The 17,693-nt window shown below is 40.7% G+C and overlaps 1 protein-coding gene across 7 annotated transcripts in view; it reads right to left on the bottom strand.

The window, feature by feature from the left end:
- Nucleotides 1-17,693, bottom strand: part of ZRANB1 (zinc finger RANBP2-type containing 1) — a 45,622-nt gene that overhangs the window by 7,531 nt on the left and 20,398 nt on the right. For all 7 annotated transcript variants that reach the window (XR_008450622.1, XR_008450623.1, XR_008450624.1 and 4 more), the window contains exons 4-9: nucleotides 11,052-11,239; nucleotides 9,313-9,466; nucleotides 7,287-7,358; nucleotides 6,497-6,695; nucleotides 2,905-3,025; nucleotides 1,917-2,046 (exon numbers count right to left, since the gene is read on the bottom strand). Coding sequence is in view for 4 of the 7 variants with exons in the window: in XM_054070921.1 (XP_053926896.1) it covers nucleotides 1,917-2,046; nucleotides 2,905-3,025; nucleotides 6,497-6,695; nucleotides 7,287-7,358; nucleotides 9,313-9,466; nucleotides 11,052-11,239 (864 nt within the window). In the remaining 3 variants the exon portion in view is untranslated. The remainder of the gene's footprint in view (nucleotides 1-1,916; nucleotides 2,047-2,904; nucleotides 3,026-6,496; nucleotides 6,696-7,286; nucleotides 7,359-9,312; nucleotides 9,467-11,051; nucleotides 11,240-17,693) is intronic.

Here is a 17,693-nt window from a genome sequence, read left to right as displayed (position 1 = left end):
GTTTGGTTTCAGCTGTGCTGCTAGCATTTAATTAGCACATATTAACCACAAAAATGTGGTTGGACCAGGGTAGAAGTAACTCCAGGTAATCTGGCACAGGATTCCCGAGTTCACCTGTTCGGTGTCGCATGTTTCTATGTATGGATGGATGCAGCTTGTAGCAAACAAATCATAAGTCATAAATATTTGTCTGACTAAATTCCTGGAAATGCGTGTCTAGCAAAAGGTTGTCCCAGACACCCAGTTATCTTCTGATCCACAGAGCAAGAAAACAATTTCAGTTATTTAGGCCATCTAAAATAATCTCAAATAAAAGACAGCACGTAACTACAAACAGTACCAAATTTTTACGCTCAAAAAAAAAGTGTTTTCTTTCCTCACATAAAGAGCTTCTATCACTGCCCCAAACTATCTAACCAAACAGCTTCTCAGATTTTCTGAAGATTGGAAGTAGTTACAATAGGTTATGTATTTGACACTAACTCCACAGCCTGGAGCTCTTCTATATAAAGTTTGCCACCTTCCGAAAAATAACATGAGGAGATGGGTCAGGAGGTCCTCTACAAATAAATAGTCATGCATTGGTGAAAACCACTGTAGGGTAGCAGACAAGCAGATAGACTTGAGACCGAGAAGATGAACCACGGGCAAAACAAACACATTAACACCCTGTAACACAACCGAAGCATCTGACTAGTTCTTTCCACATCAGCTTTGTTTACTGCTGAGCATGTACGCATGCTCCAAATCCCCTCCTATATTTTTATTCCCGTAGACAGATGCTAAACACTTCAACATTAATTTGCCTAACACAGAAGAAGGTTGCCCAAACAAATTTGGCTTGCAAAATAGAACTCTACAAACACACATCTACGCAAAACTGGACTGGGTCAGCTAAACAGCATCTTATTTCTCTTAAGGATAATCTCCTGTTTACCCAGATCAGGAGGAGAAGCAGTCAAAAAAACACAATCAAGCCATGCAAAATTATAGTACTACTTGAAAAATAGGTCAGCATTTACATCACACTTGCTGTAAAGTATGAATTCCTGGAACACAGATAAATTTTATAAACTTCCTTTTAACTATATCACGGAATTTGCTTTTGCAGAAAGGGAGATGTACATTACCAGCGGACCAATGTTTTGTAATTGTCACTCAGTTACCTAATCTTGTACCTGACATAATAACTGCTGGTAAAGCATTCATGAACAGAATCCATTCCTTTTCCATTCCCTACAGCATACATTCAAGTTGCTGTGTCTTTAATGACAAAAAGCAGCCCAACTCTATCATTCTCCACCCTCCTTTAATTTCTCTACCCTTCTTTCTATGCCCCGTGCTTTAAGGGCTACTTCTTTTCACTGCAATTAAGGGCTGCTTCACAAATCACCTCCTCTATGATGCTGTGGAGTAACAAGGAATGCTCCTTCGTTCTGTGGGAGCACCCAGCAGATACCATCATCATTCTGGTTAGAAACTATGCCAGTGCAAACACCTTCTGCCTGCCTCGCCCCAACTTTATGAGCCTCCTTCAGGAAGTGCTAAATACAGGTTGGCTTCTAAAATTGAACGTTTGCAGCCATCGTTACCAATTCCAAATTCCATATATTAATCCTCCTGTGTCTTATACAGCAGTACAAACCACAACTTTTGATAAGTTCTCACAACTAGAATATTTTATATAAAAAATTATAGACTAAAGGCACACCGAGTGAAGGTCAAAACACATTTTGACTGTGGCTTTATGCTACAAACCCACTCTGCAATGACAAACTGCAAGTTTTAAGGGGAAATTTCCCTACCGCATAATTCCATCCTCTTCCAGCTTAATGTCACTCTCCTTTCAGCTTCCTTTGTTTCTGATTTATAGTTGAACGTCTTTTAAAATTAAACTTGAAAAACAAAAGGCTTACCTTGAAAGCGGGTATATCCTAATGTTTCTCCTCGGAAACTCTTATAATATTTTACTCCATAAACTATAATTGGTCTTCTAAGTATATGTGCAAGTACAAAAATGTGTGTCTGCTCCAAACTCGCTCCAGGCTAAACCAAACAGAAAGACAGACATCACTTGAAACAGAACTTATTCTCTACTGTGAAATTTGAAAACCAGTCTCCAAATGGAGATAGAAAATGCTTTTAAGAGTGACCTGGCTTTGGAAGGAAAAATGAAAGACTGGAAAGACTATTACACATCAGTTGGAAATAAGCAAAAACACTACAGCTTGAATTTTTACATAGATATATCTATATATATGATATATATATCTCCTTCTTCCAGATACAATCTAACATATTTCATTCCTCAGGTAGAAGTGACACTATATAAGGCTCAGTCTAAAACTAATTCACACATCTGAGGAAAGGTTAAGGTAAATACCTTTTGATGATCGGAAAAGAGCACATCAAAATAGACCAACATCATGTTTATACTTTAAGGGAGGAGTTAAAAATATTCCTACACTTGAAAGCTTAGAGGAATATAAATGTCATTTTGGAGGGGAGTTACAAAACATCAGCTGGCTCAAGTTTACTAGTGTAAGCTTCCAGACTTGTAGGTGTGTTCTAGGAGGTAAGTGCTGCCGGAGAAGGCAGAACATTAAACATTTGGTTGTGTATTTGTTAATTCTACAGACTTTACTCTGACACCAAAAGAAACAGACTCTCTTGCAGTGTACTGCTTAATGATAAGCTCAAAAATTAGGATTTTAAATGAAATGAACTTTTCCATCTTGGCAGGAAGAGTCTACCCAGCAATATGCTCAGATTGCTGGCTTAAGAGGAATGTTTTCCTTTATAGATGAAAACTCTTATTCCTGGAGAATACTGAGTTTTTTAAATGTCTTTTCATAAAGATTAAAATAGCCTTCCTACAGCCATCTTATAAGGAAGCTTTCTTACCTGACTTGCAAGAGAGAGTATGAATGCCCAATCTTCCTGCCACTGTTCCTCTCGCAATGAGAAATGTAAACCAAAACTTTGGGAATACCATGATTCCCACTCTTTCCAGCGTGTATAGAACCTAAAATGTTAGAGAAGGAGTGGTTAATACAGAAGTATTTTTCTCAGCCACCATACACCTGATAGCAACATTCAACCCTTGTTATTCTTTATCCCAGCTCTGTACAGAAGGGGGAAGAAAGAGCATACATCAACAAAATTGTGGTTTATATTTTTTTCAATCTTCTATTTGCTCATTTCCTTTAGGAAATCACTTAGGATCACAATGCGTACAGCAAAAACGCTGTGGTAGATGCAGGTTCCCACATGTTCCTGGCTAGTTTGATACTTGTTGTAACAGGTTTTTATGAAGCCTTATTTAGGCTTACATATTTTTAAGTGTTGAGGTACAGGGAACACCACTAAGACATTCCATTTCACATAGGAGGAGCAGCTCATTCTTCTCATCCAAACAATACAGGTATTGTTAGCCAAATCATGAGCCAATTAACTCCAAAGTACTTGTGCATCAACTTAAAAGAGACCATGGTTAGGAGTCAGAATCTGTTTTATATCACTTTCTGGAACAAAAGAGTATGGAGATTTCACATTATATGGAATAGTTATAAAGCAGCGTGGATATGAATCAGATTTAGAAAGTGGGATTAATCTGATTTACACTGGAAGTTTTAAAATTATATTTTTCTGTTTAAATTAAAATTAGCATTTTTTTACGCTACTTTAATGTTTTATCTCTCTTAAGCAATAACGAAGGAAAAAAGTGACCTACGCATTAAAAAGCAGATGCTGGGATTTTAAAATTTTAAACCAAGTCCAAACATAACAGTATGGAAAGGCCACAACTTCACACTGGGAACACTGGTTTAGTGAGGAGCAGTAAGCCAACTTCTAAACAATGGCCTATACTGCGAATACAAAGAAACCATTCTGAAGTTCAGCTTATTAAAAAAGTCATTGAAATGAACTCATTTAATTAAAATCTGAGAAAATTAACAGACACTGAGTGTGTATGGACGAAATCTTTCCTATGCTTTCAGTAAAAATGTAATTACCCTAAGAACTTGGTGTCTCTAACAGCTGTCACCATCCAGGCTGGCTTTCTCAAGCACAGCTAAAACCTCTGCGTGGCTTCGAAGACCAACTAGTAAAACATTGCAGTAGGTCTGTGTGCTCACAGTAATACATGCACAGAGAATCTTCAGGGCCTCTCTAAAATCCAGTTTCTACACAAATACATCAACTGCTTCTGTCTTTGCAGCCAGTGGATATTTTGCCTGTCTTCCCCTGAAAATCTCTAAGCAAACACTTTGTGCTAAACAAATGAGGATTGAGGACAGGGGAGTGAGGCAGCCATGAGGAGAGGAGGTGTTGGGAGGGGGGAAGCAAGGAGATGGGACGTGAGGGAGAAGAGGGGAGCAGCCTCGAGGGTATGGAGTGTCATAAGGAGAAGAGTTGCGAGGGTAGCTGAGAGGGGATGAGGCATCGTGCGGGCGTATACAAGGAGATGAGTTAAGTAAGCAGCACAAAGGGCCCGAGTCAGTCAGTTTCTCTGGGAGAAATCCCATGCTGGTCAGAGTCCAACCATTCTGCCAGGGGTGGGTGGCCAGCCTCCCTTGACCTTCCCCGATCAAGGTCGGTGTAAGTGTTATCATCAAAAGGATGTGAAGGCCTGATTATCTACCTGCTGCAGAAAGGAATGCCGAGGGAATGACAGGAAGATGCACCAGGGGAGGGTTAGGTTGGACATTAGGAAAAGGTTCTTCACCCAGAGGGTGGTGGAGCACTGGAACAGCTCCCCAAGGAAGCAGTCACAGCGCCAAACCTGACAGTATTCAAGAAGCATTTCGCCAGGGTGTGAATGCTGGGGCTGTCCTGTACAGTGACAGGAGTTGAACTTAAAGATCCTTGTTGGTCCCTTACAATTCAGGACATTCTATGATTCTATGACAAAAGTCTAAGCACACTGTCACTTCCTACCTGCTACAAGTCCTATCCCACAAAATTAAACATAAATGTATCTTGGCCAACACAGAATCTCTAAAGCAAGTACAGGATGATCAATTTACAACAGAACAAAAAGACTTATACCGATTTTTCCAATGACAAACTAGCAGCTAAAATTATCCAGACTGACATAGCCAACTGTATTCAAACAACTTTAAAGGAACACAGGAATCTGTTCAAAAAGCATGCTTCCAATAAGCAAAAATATTTAATAAATTCAGAATAAAATGCAAATTCTGTCTAGAACATGAACTAAAAAAGCTTAACCAGATTTAGTACACTCTAAATAATGAGGGTTACGTTAGATACAACAGTAAGTCAACAACAGTTCACACTAACATTTTGAAGGACTGATCTAAACCTCAATATTTTGCTGCATGTTTCTAGTTACCATGCTTGTTTTTGTTACCATAAAGAACAAAACCTGATCTATCATAAATTTCTGTTCTGGCCTCAGGGGAACTGCTTATGATGCCAGGGACATTCCTGCCTGGTCGAGATGCACGCTCCATGATAAACAACTCTAAAGTAGCAACAGATTGGACACAAGGTCTCAGGAGAATTGTTACTGAAGACCCACTTTATGGAATCCAGCTCTGGACGCTAACCTGAGGAGCTATCTCCAAACAGGGGACACAGGGAGACAATAGTCACAAAAACTACTTACAGGTATCCCTAAAATTAACCTGTTGTTGTAGAATTTCTGTACTGCACATAGAGCAAGGAGATAGGCTCTTTTTTAAGTATCCTGCTGACAATGTCCTCGAGTACAAGAACACAAGAAATCAAATCGCCTGTGTCTTAATATTAGTCTTTATCACGATGTTCCCTTAGTCTCTTCACACACCTGAGAGCTGGTGGACACGCTGGGGGTCCAACTGTAAGGATTTTTCCTCCAGCAGAGGCAAACCACAGTATGGGACTGAAGAACTTTGCCAGCATAAAACAACCAAAGCTGTTTTACATGATAAATTAATTCCATGGCCAAGCAAAAGCAATAGTTAAATGTCAACACTCTGCTTTACTGCCATTATTTTAGCAGACAGAACAGGAACAAAAAGAGCAGTGCCGAATAAAGCTGTAACTAAGCAGATGGAATGAAAATACTGAAGAGTTTACACAGGAATAAAAGGCTATCTTCTATTAACAATCTTCTGCAAAGCTTCCATCAACAGCAGCAAAGCATGGCCTGCCCATGATTTACATTGCAAGAAAATTCCAGTCTTAACTGTGGTAAGCGCGCTCTGGACAAGCACACAGCATAAAACATTTGACTCCATTTTAAATGCTATTTGCTGAACATCACATACCATCCAAGTTCAGAATGTCCAAGTTCTCAGTGCCTGCATTTAAAATACACCAGATCTAGAGTACTACATGAATCACTCTGTGACTCAACATCACAGAGGCACACAATCCACAGGAAACTGAGCAGCGGTGGTTGTGTTTCTTTTCAATACTGTACTACTATCAAGTGCTAAGCTACCTGGAAAGCTATCTTTAAAAGTCACGTAAAAAACTAACTTACCAATGCGAGCAATCATGTAAACTGTCATGAAGAGCTTTCCGCAGCACAGAATCCTTGTCGTAAATGCCCCAAGTGGCTTGTAGTACTGAATCAAGCAGGCAGTCCCCTGCAGTCCGGTTCCAAAGTGCATATAATCTGCTGTCCAAGCGCGTACCCAATTCCAGGGACCAGTTAATAATGGGAGACTCCTCTTCTAGCTCTGCAACATGACAACAACCTCTTTTAAACCCTGTGTTCACCTGAAATCTCAGAGAATGTGAACAGCACAGTAATGGCATAATCTCAACAATCTATCCATTTACATGGATAAAATTAAGTTCTCCTTCATACTAAAAACACAGGTGAACTACAGTGGCTAAAGGCATTCCTTGGGAGAAACGCTGTCAAGAAAACAAGGAAAACAAAACCAAACAACAACAACAAAGAAAACCATCCTCACTTGTTTGAGGATTGTTAAGGAAGCAGAAAGATCTGTTAGGTTTTCTTTCAAGAGCTCATGATTTAAAACTCTGAAGTTTTAAAAATCTTCAAAATTCAAAGATACACTAAGAAAAATTTCTACAGATCCCAATCTCTCTCCGTCTCTTAAATATAATGTAAATGTTAAAATTAAAATAATTCCAGGGTGGAGATTAACTTGAAAGTATCAATGCTATATTTAAAACAACTTCAGGCAACAGAGCCGTATACATACACACATGCACTTTTCTTCTTAAGCTAAGGAAATATAATGGAATATAAGGAATAACGAAGAGCAAGGAGAGATTCTTGTCATTCTCAGAGCATTTACCTTTCTGAACATCTCTATCAAGTACTTCATCAAATAACTTCTCTTGGACAGTGGGCGGTAAATCTTCAATATCTGGAAAAAGAGAAAGCAAATGCAAAAGTCACTTGACACTGCTGTAACAGATATACATTGCCAGTTGATGCACAGGAGAACTTGTGCAACAGCTTTTGCCATATCATCACTAATGTCTCCTCTGAAAAGCTGCTGCTATTTTCAGATCTGTCACTTGTGAGCACAGGTGTCAAAGAGCACACTGAAGTGGATACGTATCCCAGACTGACTGTCATACCTTTGATGCAGAAGGAATCGTCACAGCACACGTAGGGTAAAATTGGATTTCTCTGAAGGAGAAAGTGAAGTAGAGAACCACTTTGAGGTGGGGAAAATAAAAGAGTATTTTCAACCCTGCCGTATTTAGGACAACTTCAATCCTAAGCAGTAGTTTTCCACCCGTCTGAAAGGCTTCCCCTCCCTGGTCTCCTACAATGGACAGGTGGAGTTTGCCAAGACTTGGTCTTGTACAAAACATCCACTTCCTTAGTCATTTCATGCAGGCTTCAACAAAACAGTTTAGAGAACCTCCACGGTTTGCAGGCCAGCGTGCAGGTCAGAAAACAAGAAATGGGAAATACATTGAGTTATGACAGAAAATGCCAACACTGACAACTGTCTCAAGACCTTTACAGACAGGATTCATTCAGGCACACGTTCAGTTGCTACTGAACCAAACTATTGCTTGATGCAGGCAGGAGTTGTGGGGTGGCCTTTTTTCTGCATTATCGATTGTTTATTTTTAAACCAAGACTGGCTTACAGTGGCCAGCAATCAATTTTGAAGTTTTGCACTCTGACGTCTACACATTGACTCTTCAGGAGGATCCTATCCGTTTATTTGTAAGATGGAGTGGAAACTGGTTCCTCAACTAGATCGTGTAGGTAATACCTGAATAGGATTGTGTGATTTATACCACTATCCTTAGAAACACTGTCTTGAGACCAACTGCTAACTGTTGACCGCAAAAGATGTGTGGTTCACTAAGAGTGATGGAAGTGGAAGCAACACTGACAGCCCTTATGAACAGAAGCTTTTGAACTTTCTTATTCCTTAATTATTTAACAGCTACTACACATGTCAAAAAGCTGCACAAGGGTTTAAGATGAGTCTCTTGAAAATATCGAACAAACGCCTCAGTTCTGGAGAAAGCAGTATTTTGGATGTGTTACAAAATCAGTGTGTTGCCCGCCCCTCTTCCCCTTCTCTCCCCAAAAGAATGAAGTGTTTAGTCTCTGGGCACTTCGTACACCCACACTGTCTGCCTCTCAGACATAATCCACAGAATTAAAACTGAATACAGTAACTATTATTATCCAGACTTTCTGAAGAGGATGACATGAGGTAACATTCGGAGAAGTTCCAAATGCAATTCTTACAACGCTACTGCTTTATAATAAAAGACAAACGGATCTGCTGATCAGTACAGTTGCCATCTAAACATTTTCTTACCTCTGGTATCTATTAAGAAAAACAGCTACTGAAGAGTAAAATGCTTCTAATAGGTTCTTGTTAACAGACAAATGTTCTCTTGATCACAGAGTATCTCAAATGTATCCATAAAGAGCTATTGCTATAACCAGGTACAAATGCAATAACAGCTCTGGGCTGTAATGCAAAGAACTGAAAGCCTACACAGCCTATGTGAGAAATTATATTAGAACCCAAAATCACCTGAGCTCCAACCCTAACTTTAAACACAGCCTTTCCTTAGAACACACCACTTCTCTTCAATTGCCTCACATCTGAAGAGGACATGGATGTTCAGTTCACAGGAACAACATACAGGTTGCAATGTATGCAAATACTGAATATTAACAATCAAATTCAACTACTAGATCTGACCTAAGCTATTAAACCTTCATAAATAAAACCTATATACACACCCCACCACCATGAGAAAGTATAAGAACAAGCATTTCAACTGTGTGACAAAGAAAATATCTCCTATCAGTAAGAAGAATTTTGTAATTACCTGCAGGTAACGTAAATGTTACAAGGTCAGTGAGAAAATAGCAAGCAAAGTCTCCCTTTCGTTGATGAAGGGATGCAGCAATTTCACGACGAATTTGTTCTGTGACCTCTGGACACACCATGGCAGGAATGCACTTCGCTGCATGCTGCGATACCTGAAACACAACACAGTGACCGCACTCAGTATTATTTCTAGTTACAAGGACTTAGGAGTAAAAACCACCAGTGGACAGTGTTTTCTTAGCAAGTAATATAACAACAGTATAAACACTGGTATCCTGAAAGATTAAATGTTTAGTGACTCTCAATGAATTAACGTCGTTTGCCATGGAGCTGATAACAAAGCTGGTTGAAAACCTCTTTACATCAAAGAAGTGTATTAACAGCTGACCCATTCCAGCAGGAAAGGAAAAGAAAAAAAAAAATAGAAGCTAGGTAGCAAGAGAAAACAGAGCTCAGATTTTATCACAGAATCATAGAATGGTATGGGTTAGAAGAGACCTTAAAGATCATCCAGTTCGAAACCCCCTGACATGGGCAGGGACACCTCCCACTGGACCAGGCTGCTCAAAGCCCCATCGACCTGGCCTTGAACACCTCCAGGAGGTGCATCCATGAGTCCAGTCTACATTTAACAAAGAAATCCATTACCCAGCCCAAGGACAGGTACCCACAAAGAATATTCCAATAAACTAGTAAGCTAAGACTATTAGAATCTGGAGAATTTTAAGTATCACTGGCAGCAGGAACTTGTTAAATGATACGGGGCAAGCAACATGGGCATGACACTGGATACATTAGAAACCCAAACTCTAAGATGCATATTCACTAGTCAATATCCTAGCAAATGAAAGCATCACCGTGGCTCATACACTACTTAGCACTTCCACAAATGGTGTGTTAAGTAAGTATTACTAAAACCAAAACAAAACTCAACAGAAAAACCTGTAGGGCAAAATTTCATCAAATTAACTCGCAGGCAGGCTACTTTTCTCAGGAACAGATGCTTTCACAATTGCATTAAGCATCAAAAGAGGGAAAGAGGCAGAATAAAAGTATGGTACTGATCAGCCGAGGAACCAGAAGTCTGAGATGAAGAAAACAGACAAAAAAGACAGAACTACTTATGGGCCTAGGATGAGGGCAATGATGGAGGAGGGCAATGATCACCAGCGGTGAGGTGGACCATACAAAGATATAGAAGGAAGTGGAAGATGCAAGAGCAAGGAGACCATAGAGAGAAACCACTCTATTAAACGGGCCAAAGAGGAGAAAAAATGCAATTTCACAACACAGGAGATTTGCCTCTCTCTAGAAAAGAAGCTCTCAAGAAAACATGGGAAGAAAGACCAGGTAGGCCTCACTCATTAACAAAACTCAGAAATAACTGTGCTCTCATTGATCATAGTGTTTTGCTTTGAGGGCGCTTCCTCTCCCCCACCCAAAGCACAGGAAGCCTCACAATAGCTCACTTCCACCACCAGCAAGGTCACGACCTGTGCCAAGACTGCCCATTAAGGAGAAAACTCCACCTCCTCAAGACCACCACACACATACAGTCCTACAGCAAAGTCGCTTCTTAAGCAGAAACATCGACAAAACCACAAAGCAGCAGTTTGTGTATTCTAACAATATTTGCCTCTATCTCCTTGCAAACAAAGTTCCATGTCACCGGCTGCAGACAATAGCACAGTTACATAAGGTTGCTATTCAGCCTAGGCAAGGGCCACACTAACTCACCTCGGTAAGCAAAATTGCTAGCATGTCTTGTCTCTGAAAGCGTATCGCCAGATGTACGAGTGTGTACCCAACATCAAAAGCAGAAGGGCGATTCAGCAGGCGGACTTCATCTGCAGTAAGCTGGCGGGCAATATCTCCTCCTGATGACTTGTAAGCTTCAACTGCAGCTAAATCGCCTTCTACTACTCCTGGAGAAAAAAAATACAACCTCTTTTAGCCAGTGAATGAGCCACTCTGGATCAAATCACCTTATTTAACACAGTTGACTTCCATCTGTTCTGAAAGAGACCTGACATACAAAGAGCAACTGCACACCAAGAAACTTGCAAATTTTGATTTGTTATTTTTAAACTGAAGACTACAAAACATTTATACTTACCTCACCTCCCAGACCATTTCACTACCGAAAATAGCTGGAAGATACGCCACATCAAAACCCAGCTATGAAGGGGTACTGAAGACCCTTGATGAAACCATCTCACACAACACATTCATGAGCCTCTCATTTGACCGGCAGAACTGAAGTCATTCATTCATAGCACAGAGGTAAGTTTGATTATATCTTCCCTTGTAACCCATCCTAAAAGCAAACTCCTGCATGTAAGAGTTCCATTAAAAGGTTTTTTGGAATAAAAGTGATCATTTCCCAAACATGTTTTGAAACAGTGTTGGAAGAGGGTTCAGAGCACAAAGTTTCTCTTCAGGTCACCATCTGTTACTAACTGAACTGGCATAGTTACCTTTCAGGGTACTATATTAAAAGTGAATTAAAGAAAAATTATACACACACGCTGCATTGGCTTTGTGCTGCTTTACTTTCTGAAGCAAGATGGTGCTGGGGACATGACCCTAATATCTTCTGCTGTCCCTGGGAATCTCCAGCTTCTGTACCGTGCTTCGAATTAAGACTATTCCTGCTGAACGCATTCTTTAGCTGCTGTTATCAGAATACACCATCAACAAGGTGTGGTGATGTTATCTTTGACAGTAAGAGTGCCAATATAAGACCTCCTAAGTTTAGACATTCCTTCAATTACAGACTCTATTTTACACAGATGCTTCATGAGAGAACTGTGTTGTGATGAGTCACAGAAACAGAAAAAATCATCATTAACTGGGAGATGAGTAAGAAGACAAGAGCAAGAGCACAGATCACAGGAACAAGAAAACTCTCTCCCGTTTTCTGCAGCTGAACCTCCTTGCCAAGTCCTAAGGGACAGCAGTTGAGCTGAGGCCATGAGCATGGAAATGGAGACCTAAGTGCAACTTTCACTCAATTTGCTTACTAGAGACTCAAAAAACGATCAGAAGAGAAAGAGGTCTAGTAAGTCTCAATGGCACCGACTCCTGTTCAGATCAAGTAGCAAACACCATACCACAAAAAAAAACATCCAACCCCAAACAAAACCCATAAAAAACAAACAAAAAAATCCCCAACACCACAATGAACTGTACTGCACACTAACCGCTGGGTTGCTGGTTAATCCAGGATTTGGGAAAGCATTCTAGGCTCAGCCAAGAAATCCATCATTTTCAATACTTAGATTATAAAGCTTTCAGAAGAAATGCAGAGGGAAAACGGATTATCATTGCAAGACATATCTCTACAGAGTTATCAGCTCTGCTTAGGAAGGCTCTACTGATAAAACGTTAGATTATTCCTTCCAAAGGTGGTTGAAAAGCAGAGAAATTCCAGAAGAGAAACTCAACTACAAATTTCAGTCATACAACATCTACCCCATTCAGCAAAGACTCAGAAGTCCTACTGGGTCAAGGTGGAATGAAAACAACACAAGATGACAACTTCTTACTTTTCTGATGGATATTTCTGGTCTGCCTGTACAGGAAGCCATTCCCACTCCTCTCCAGCATTAATATCCTGATCTGCTCAACTGCCTATCTATGTATTCACCCCCCATGAGTTAAAGAACTAGTTAGACTAGAGTTAGGTCTGTCCTTTTAGTTCTTGTTCAATAAGAGAACTTTGCTGATGAAAAAAATACTATATTTTAAGAAAAGGAGTTGCTACTGACAGAGAAAAGCTACTTCAGCAAAGGGAAACAAACACTGAAAATCCATAAGCCAGAGTTTCAAAGCTTTCTCCAAAATATGCAAAGGAATGCAATATGGGATGTGACCAGGCTATGCTCCTGTTGCAATATCTCCATTCTAGATGGAACCAAAACACCCTGACACAAGAGGTACAGTTTTGTCAAGCTATGTTGTAACAAGAACATCAAATGCAGCATTTTATTTCCATGCAACCCCATTTATACCACTGGTAAGGCGATACCAAGGCCACTGGTGATACAATTCCAACCAAATGCAGCAAAACGACTTGTTGGGGCTTTTTTTTTTTTTTTTAGATATATATGTGTACATAGACATCAAAGTTTGACAGTTTCTCGTGACCTGGGAGCCACTGTGCAGCAATGATGCAATCGCAATCATGGAAACATGGTGGGATGACTCCCACAACTGGAACACTGCAATGGATGGCTATAAACACCTCCAAAGGGACAGGCAAGGAAAGAGAGGCAGACATGGTTTACTGGTAGACTTAGTAGTGGTGGTTAACACTTGGACTTAATAATCATAAAGGTCTTATTAGGGACATTTTGTTAAAGACCAACAGCCACTTCATACCAGTTTACATTTTAAACATTTCTCTTGATAGGGGAAAGGTTCCATCTACCACATCTGCACCCTCCAACACTGCACCCAATGACTGGTAGGCAGCAATCCTGACAATTCTATTATCTCAGACTAATTTGAAAATTAAGGCAATCAAATGACAGATAAAGAGATCCAAAAACATCAAAACAGTTCCAGCTGGCCAGCTTGCCAAGCAAACACTGTACAGCAGTACATGCTACTACAGCCATAAGTCAGTGCTGACCATTCCATATTTGTCATTGGTCTTTAAAGCCCCCACCTCAGCTGCTAAAACAACTTAGAATCACAGAATGGTTTGGGTTGGACGGGACCTTAAAGGTCATCCAGTTCCAACCCCCCTGTCACAGGCAGGTTCACCTCCCAACACACCAGGCTGCTTAAGGCCCCATCCAACCTGGCCTTGAACACTTCAAGAGAGGTGGCATCCACAACTTCCCTGGGCAACCTGTTCCAGTGGCTCACTACCCTCATTGTGAGGAACTTCCTAACAGCTAATCTAAATCTTCCCCCTTGCAATTTAAAGCCATTTGCCCTCATCCTATCACTCCATGCCCATGGACCTTGTAAAAGGTCCCTCCCCAGCTTTCCTGTAGCTCCCTTCAGGTAATGGAAGGCTGCTATGAGGTCTCCTTGGAGCCTTCTCTTCTCCAGGCTTAACAGCCCCAACTCTCTCAGTCTGTCCTCATAGCAGAGGTGCTCCACTCCTCCGATCATCTTCGTAGGCCTGCCTCGAGTCTGTTCTAACAGTTCCATATCCTTCTTACATTAGGGATTCCAGAATTGGACACAGTACTTTAGGTGGGGTCTCATAAGACCGCTGTAGAGGGGCAGAATCACCTTCCTCTACCTGCCAGCCACACTTCTTTTAATGCAGCGCAGGATACGGTTGGCCTTCTAGGCTGTGAGCACACATTGCCGGCTCATGTCAAGCTTCTTATAACCATCCCACTCTTAACCAAATCTCAGCAAGCAGTGAGGTCTAAGACTGATGCTGGGACGCCGTCATATGAGGTTTGGCAATGCCTCCAAGCACTAACTAATGCAAGCTGCACTAAGGATCCAAATCAGTGACATGTGCCATACTCAGCACTGCCAGTTCTTGCTGTTTATTCCCACGTCTTGCAATACTTGACATTCCTAAAAGTCCCATTCCCTAGAATTAGTTACTAAAATTGTTATGTAAGCCATCATTTTAAAAGTATGTTTCCAAACCTCCTGATGAGGTTCAATCTAAAGATCATTGCACGCATCAAAACCAGGCAAACCATGTATGTTTTCTAGGCCTTATTTAAGAAACAGAGACTGTAAACGTGGTTTACGTATAGGGTTGGCAAAACTTTATCTAGAAGTGAGGAACAGTGAAAGTAGCACAGCTAGAGCTCAGGGAGGGGGGCCGGTGTGATCATGTCTGTGCATCATATCTGGTCATCCTCTTTTTCTTAATCCGAACAGCCACATGACCATTTGGGGGGGTACATCAGGCAATTTTTAGATCCAGTCCAGACAAACTCCCTTCCAGATGCAGTAACCATTTTGTAAGAGTCTCAACAGATAAACATGACACACAAAATCAAACCATATAGAGCTCATTCTGCATAGTTGTTTGCACAGAGCCCATTACAAGTCTACTGCCTTATAAGAAGTTTCCCTTCCAAACCTGCTGGATGCTCTGATGTCTGGTACTAACCCACAGTGAAACACTGTGACCCAAGGAACCAGAGCATCACTACTGCAGGGCCAAATGTTCTACAGTCATTACAAACCTTTATGGCCCTTCCTAGCCAAAGCAAGAAAGTCCAAATTGCTCTTTAACCCTTTCTACCAAATACCTACTCTATTTCAGCCCCTTCAAAAGGAGAGGGGAAATTCCTGACAGCTCATCATGTGCCAGCCTGCTTACAGTGCCAGTCAGTACAATCCAAGGCTGCAAGCAAACAAGGAGCAAAAACACAGTAATAAATGGCATATTGCCAGAAACCTGAACCAGAAGACACAAATCTTGCCCCAAAACTACGGAGTAAACTTGCCTACACAACATTCATAAGAACTGCCTGCAATTCCTAAATTCAGCATCACCACTCCAAAATGTGGTCTTAATACACTTTAATTGACAATAGGAGGCACATTCTTACAATGATTTTGATTTCTGTCAGGTGAATGAGACCTTCCAATTCATTAAATATTTAAATAGCTATTTAAATATTTAAAAGTCTATTTAAATAGATCTTAACAAAACACTATTTACAAGAAATATTACAGAAATATTTACTGATGTTATAATTCACTATATTTCATAACACACAAGTGCCTGATTACTTACACAAGCAGCATTTGAATTGTGTTCTGATGCAGTGCCATGCCAGCTGGATTATTCCCCACTGACACCCACTGCATTCCTCAGGCTGTTAAAATGTCAAAAGGAAGACTGGCATTTGCCTGACGATTGTTCACACCGTGCCCGTGAGCGCTCCAGCAGCTGGACCTGCAGTTCTCTGATCAGTCACAGGAGCTGAACAAATGCAAATAGATCCTTACAATTCAAAGGCTGATCTGCATTAAGAACAGCTTCTCTTTCAAGTGGACTCCAGAAATTATAGCTTGGTATTATTCCAACTGAAGACACTAGTCTATGTCCCCCCTCCCTCAGAGCTGTGCTTTGCTTAATGCACAAACACATGGCTACAGCTTGACATCCCAAGTGACAGGACAGGATGCCAAGTGCTGCATCCAGATCATGAGAAAATACAAGCACAAGTTAATATTCTGTGCTTACAGGTTCAACTGTGTTCCCATTTGCAGCTCAGGCACTTCCTCCTCTTAGAACATTCTTTCACAGCACCAGGAGCCAAGGTTTTTACTTCTTCCAGTAAAGCCCCAGCTCTTGCAGATAGCAAACTGGGAATATGCAATCTCAGCACACACAAGAAGATCCATGACAGAGATTAAGAAGGTTATTTAAGAATAATAAATTAAAAAAAGAAATAATCACCCAATAACTGTTTCTACCACCTTGAGTCTGCATTTTTCCTGCTATAACCATTACAACCGTCGTCTTTATTAGGTATCAGATACCACCTTTGCTAGTATTATATAAGCCTAGAATTAGACTCACTGCAAAAAAAAAAAAAAAAGAACCTAAGGTTTTATTAAATTTATTTTTGAGAACATGTAAATATTTAGTGAACTGCACAAAACCCTATAAACTTGGAAAATACACAAGAGCTTATAAGCATATCTAGAAACTAAACCCTGTTTTCCCTAACTGCAGAGCCCCAATGACTACGGAACAGCCGGATGTAAAAGTCTCCAGAGAAAACACTATAGTAGTAACCTTTATTTATTTTACCATCTTTTTGATCATTCTGGAGCGCACAACTTGCAAACGAAACAGGTGAATTCCTTCAAACAGACTGATGGAGTTCTGCCATTTATCTACAAGGCAGCAGAGAGGCTAGGGGAGACAGAACTGGGCAGCAGCACCAGCATTGCGCATGAGGACAGGGACTCACCAGCTCCACAGGCAGTTTCCAGCAGCAAGATTTAAACATGCAGGGACACAAAATAAAAGCAAGTAAGAACAGAGAATAGCAATCCTCACTTCAACCACGTTTGCTGTCAATTTTGTTAAAAGGTCCCTTGGCAACACCTCAGCTAAACTGCTGTGGGGACAAGTGAGCAATTGCAGAGCACCAGAGAGCAGTGGGTCAGCTGCTGGAAGATCCTGACCCTCACAACCTGTAAAAGTATCACTGTACAGGAGGCACACAGTCTTGCGGGCACACACTAAAGAGCGGGCATTCCAAACCTTTGGAAAGGCTGAACAGGGTTAAACTGAAATGAAACAAGCAAAAGCATAAGAACTAATTTCAGTCACATATCTGCTAAAATAAACATGACGTTTTTTGCTAAATGAATGGAAGAGCTTCATGAAAATGATGGTTCAGATAAAATATCTAAAGAACAACC

This window comes from Cuculus canorus, chromosome 7, assembly GCF_017976375.1.
Source record: "Cuculus canorus isolate bCucCan1 chromosome 7, bCucCan1.pri, whole genome shotgun sequence".
NCBI lineage: Eukaryota > Metazoa > Chordata > Aves > Cuculiformes > Cuculidae > Cuculus > Cuculus canorus.
Note: the sequence above shows the minus strand (reverse complement) of the source record. Positions and strands in the feature narration are given on the sequence as shown.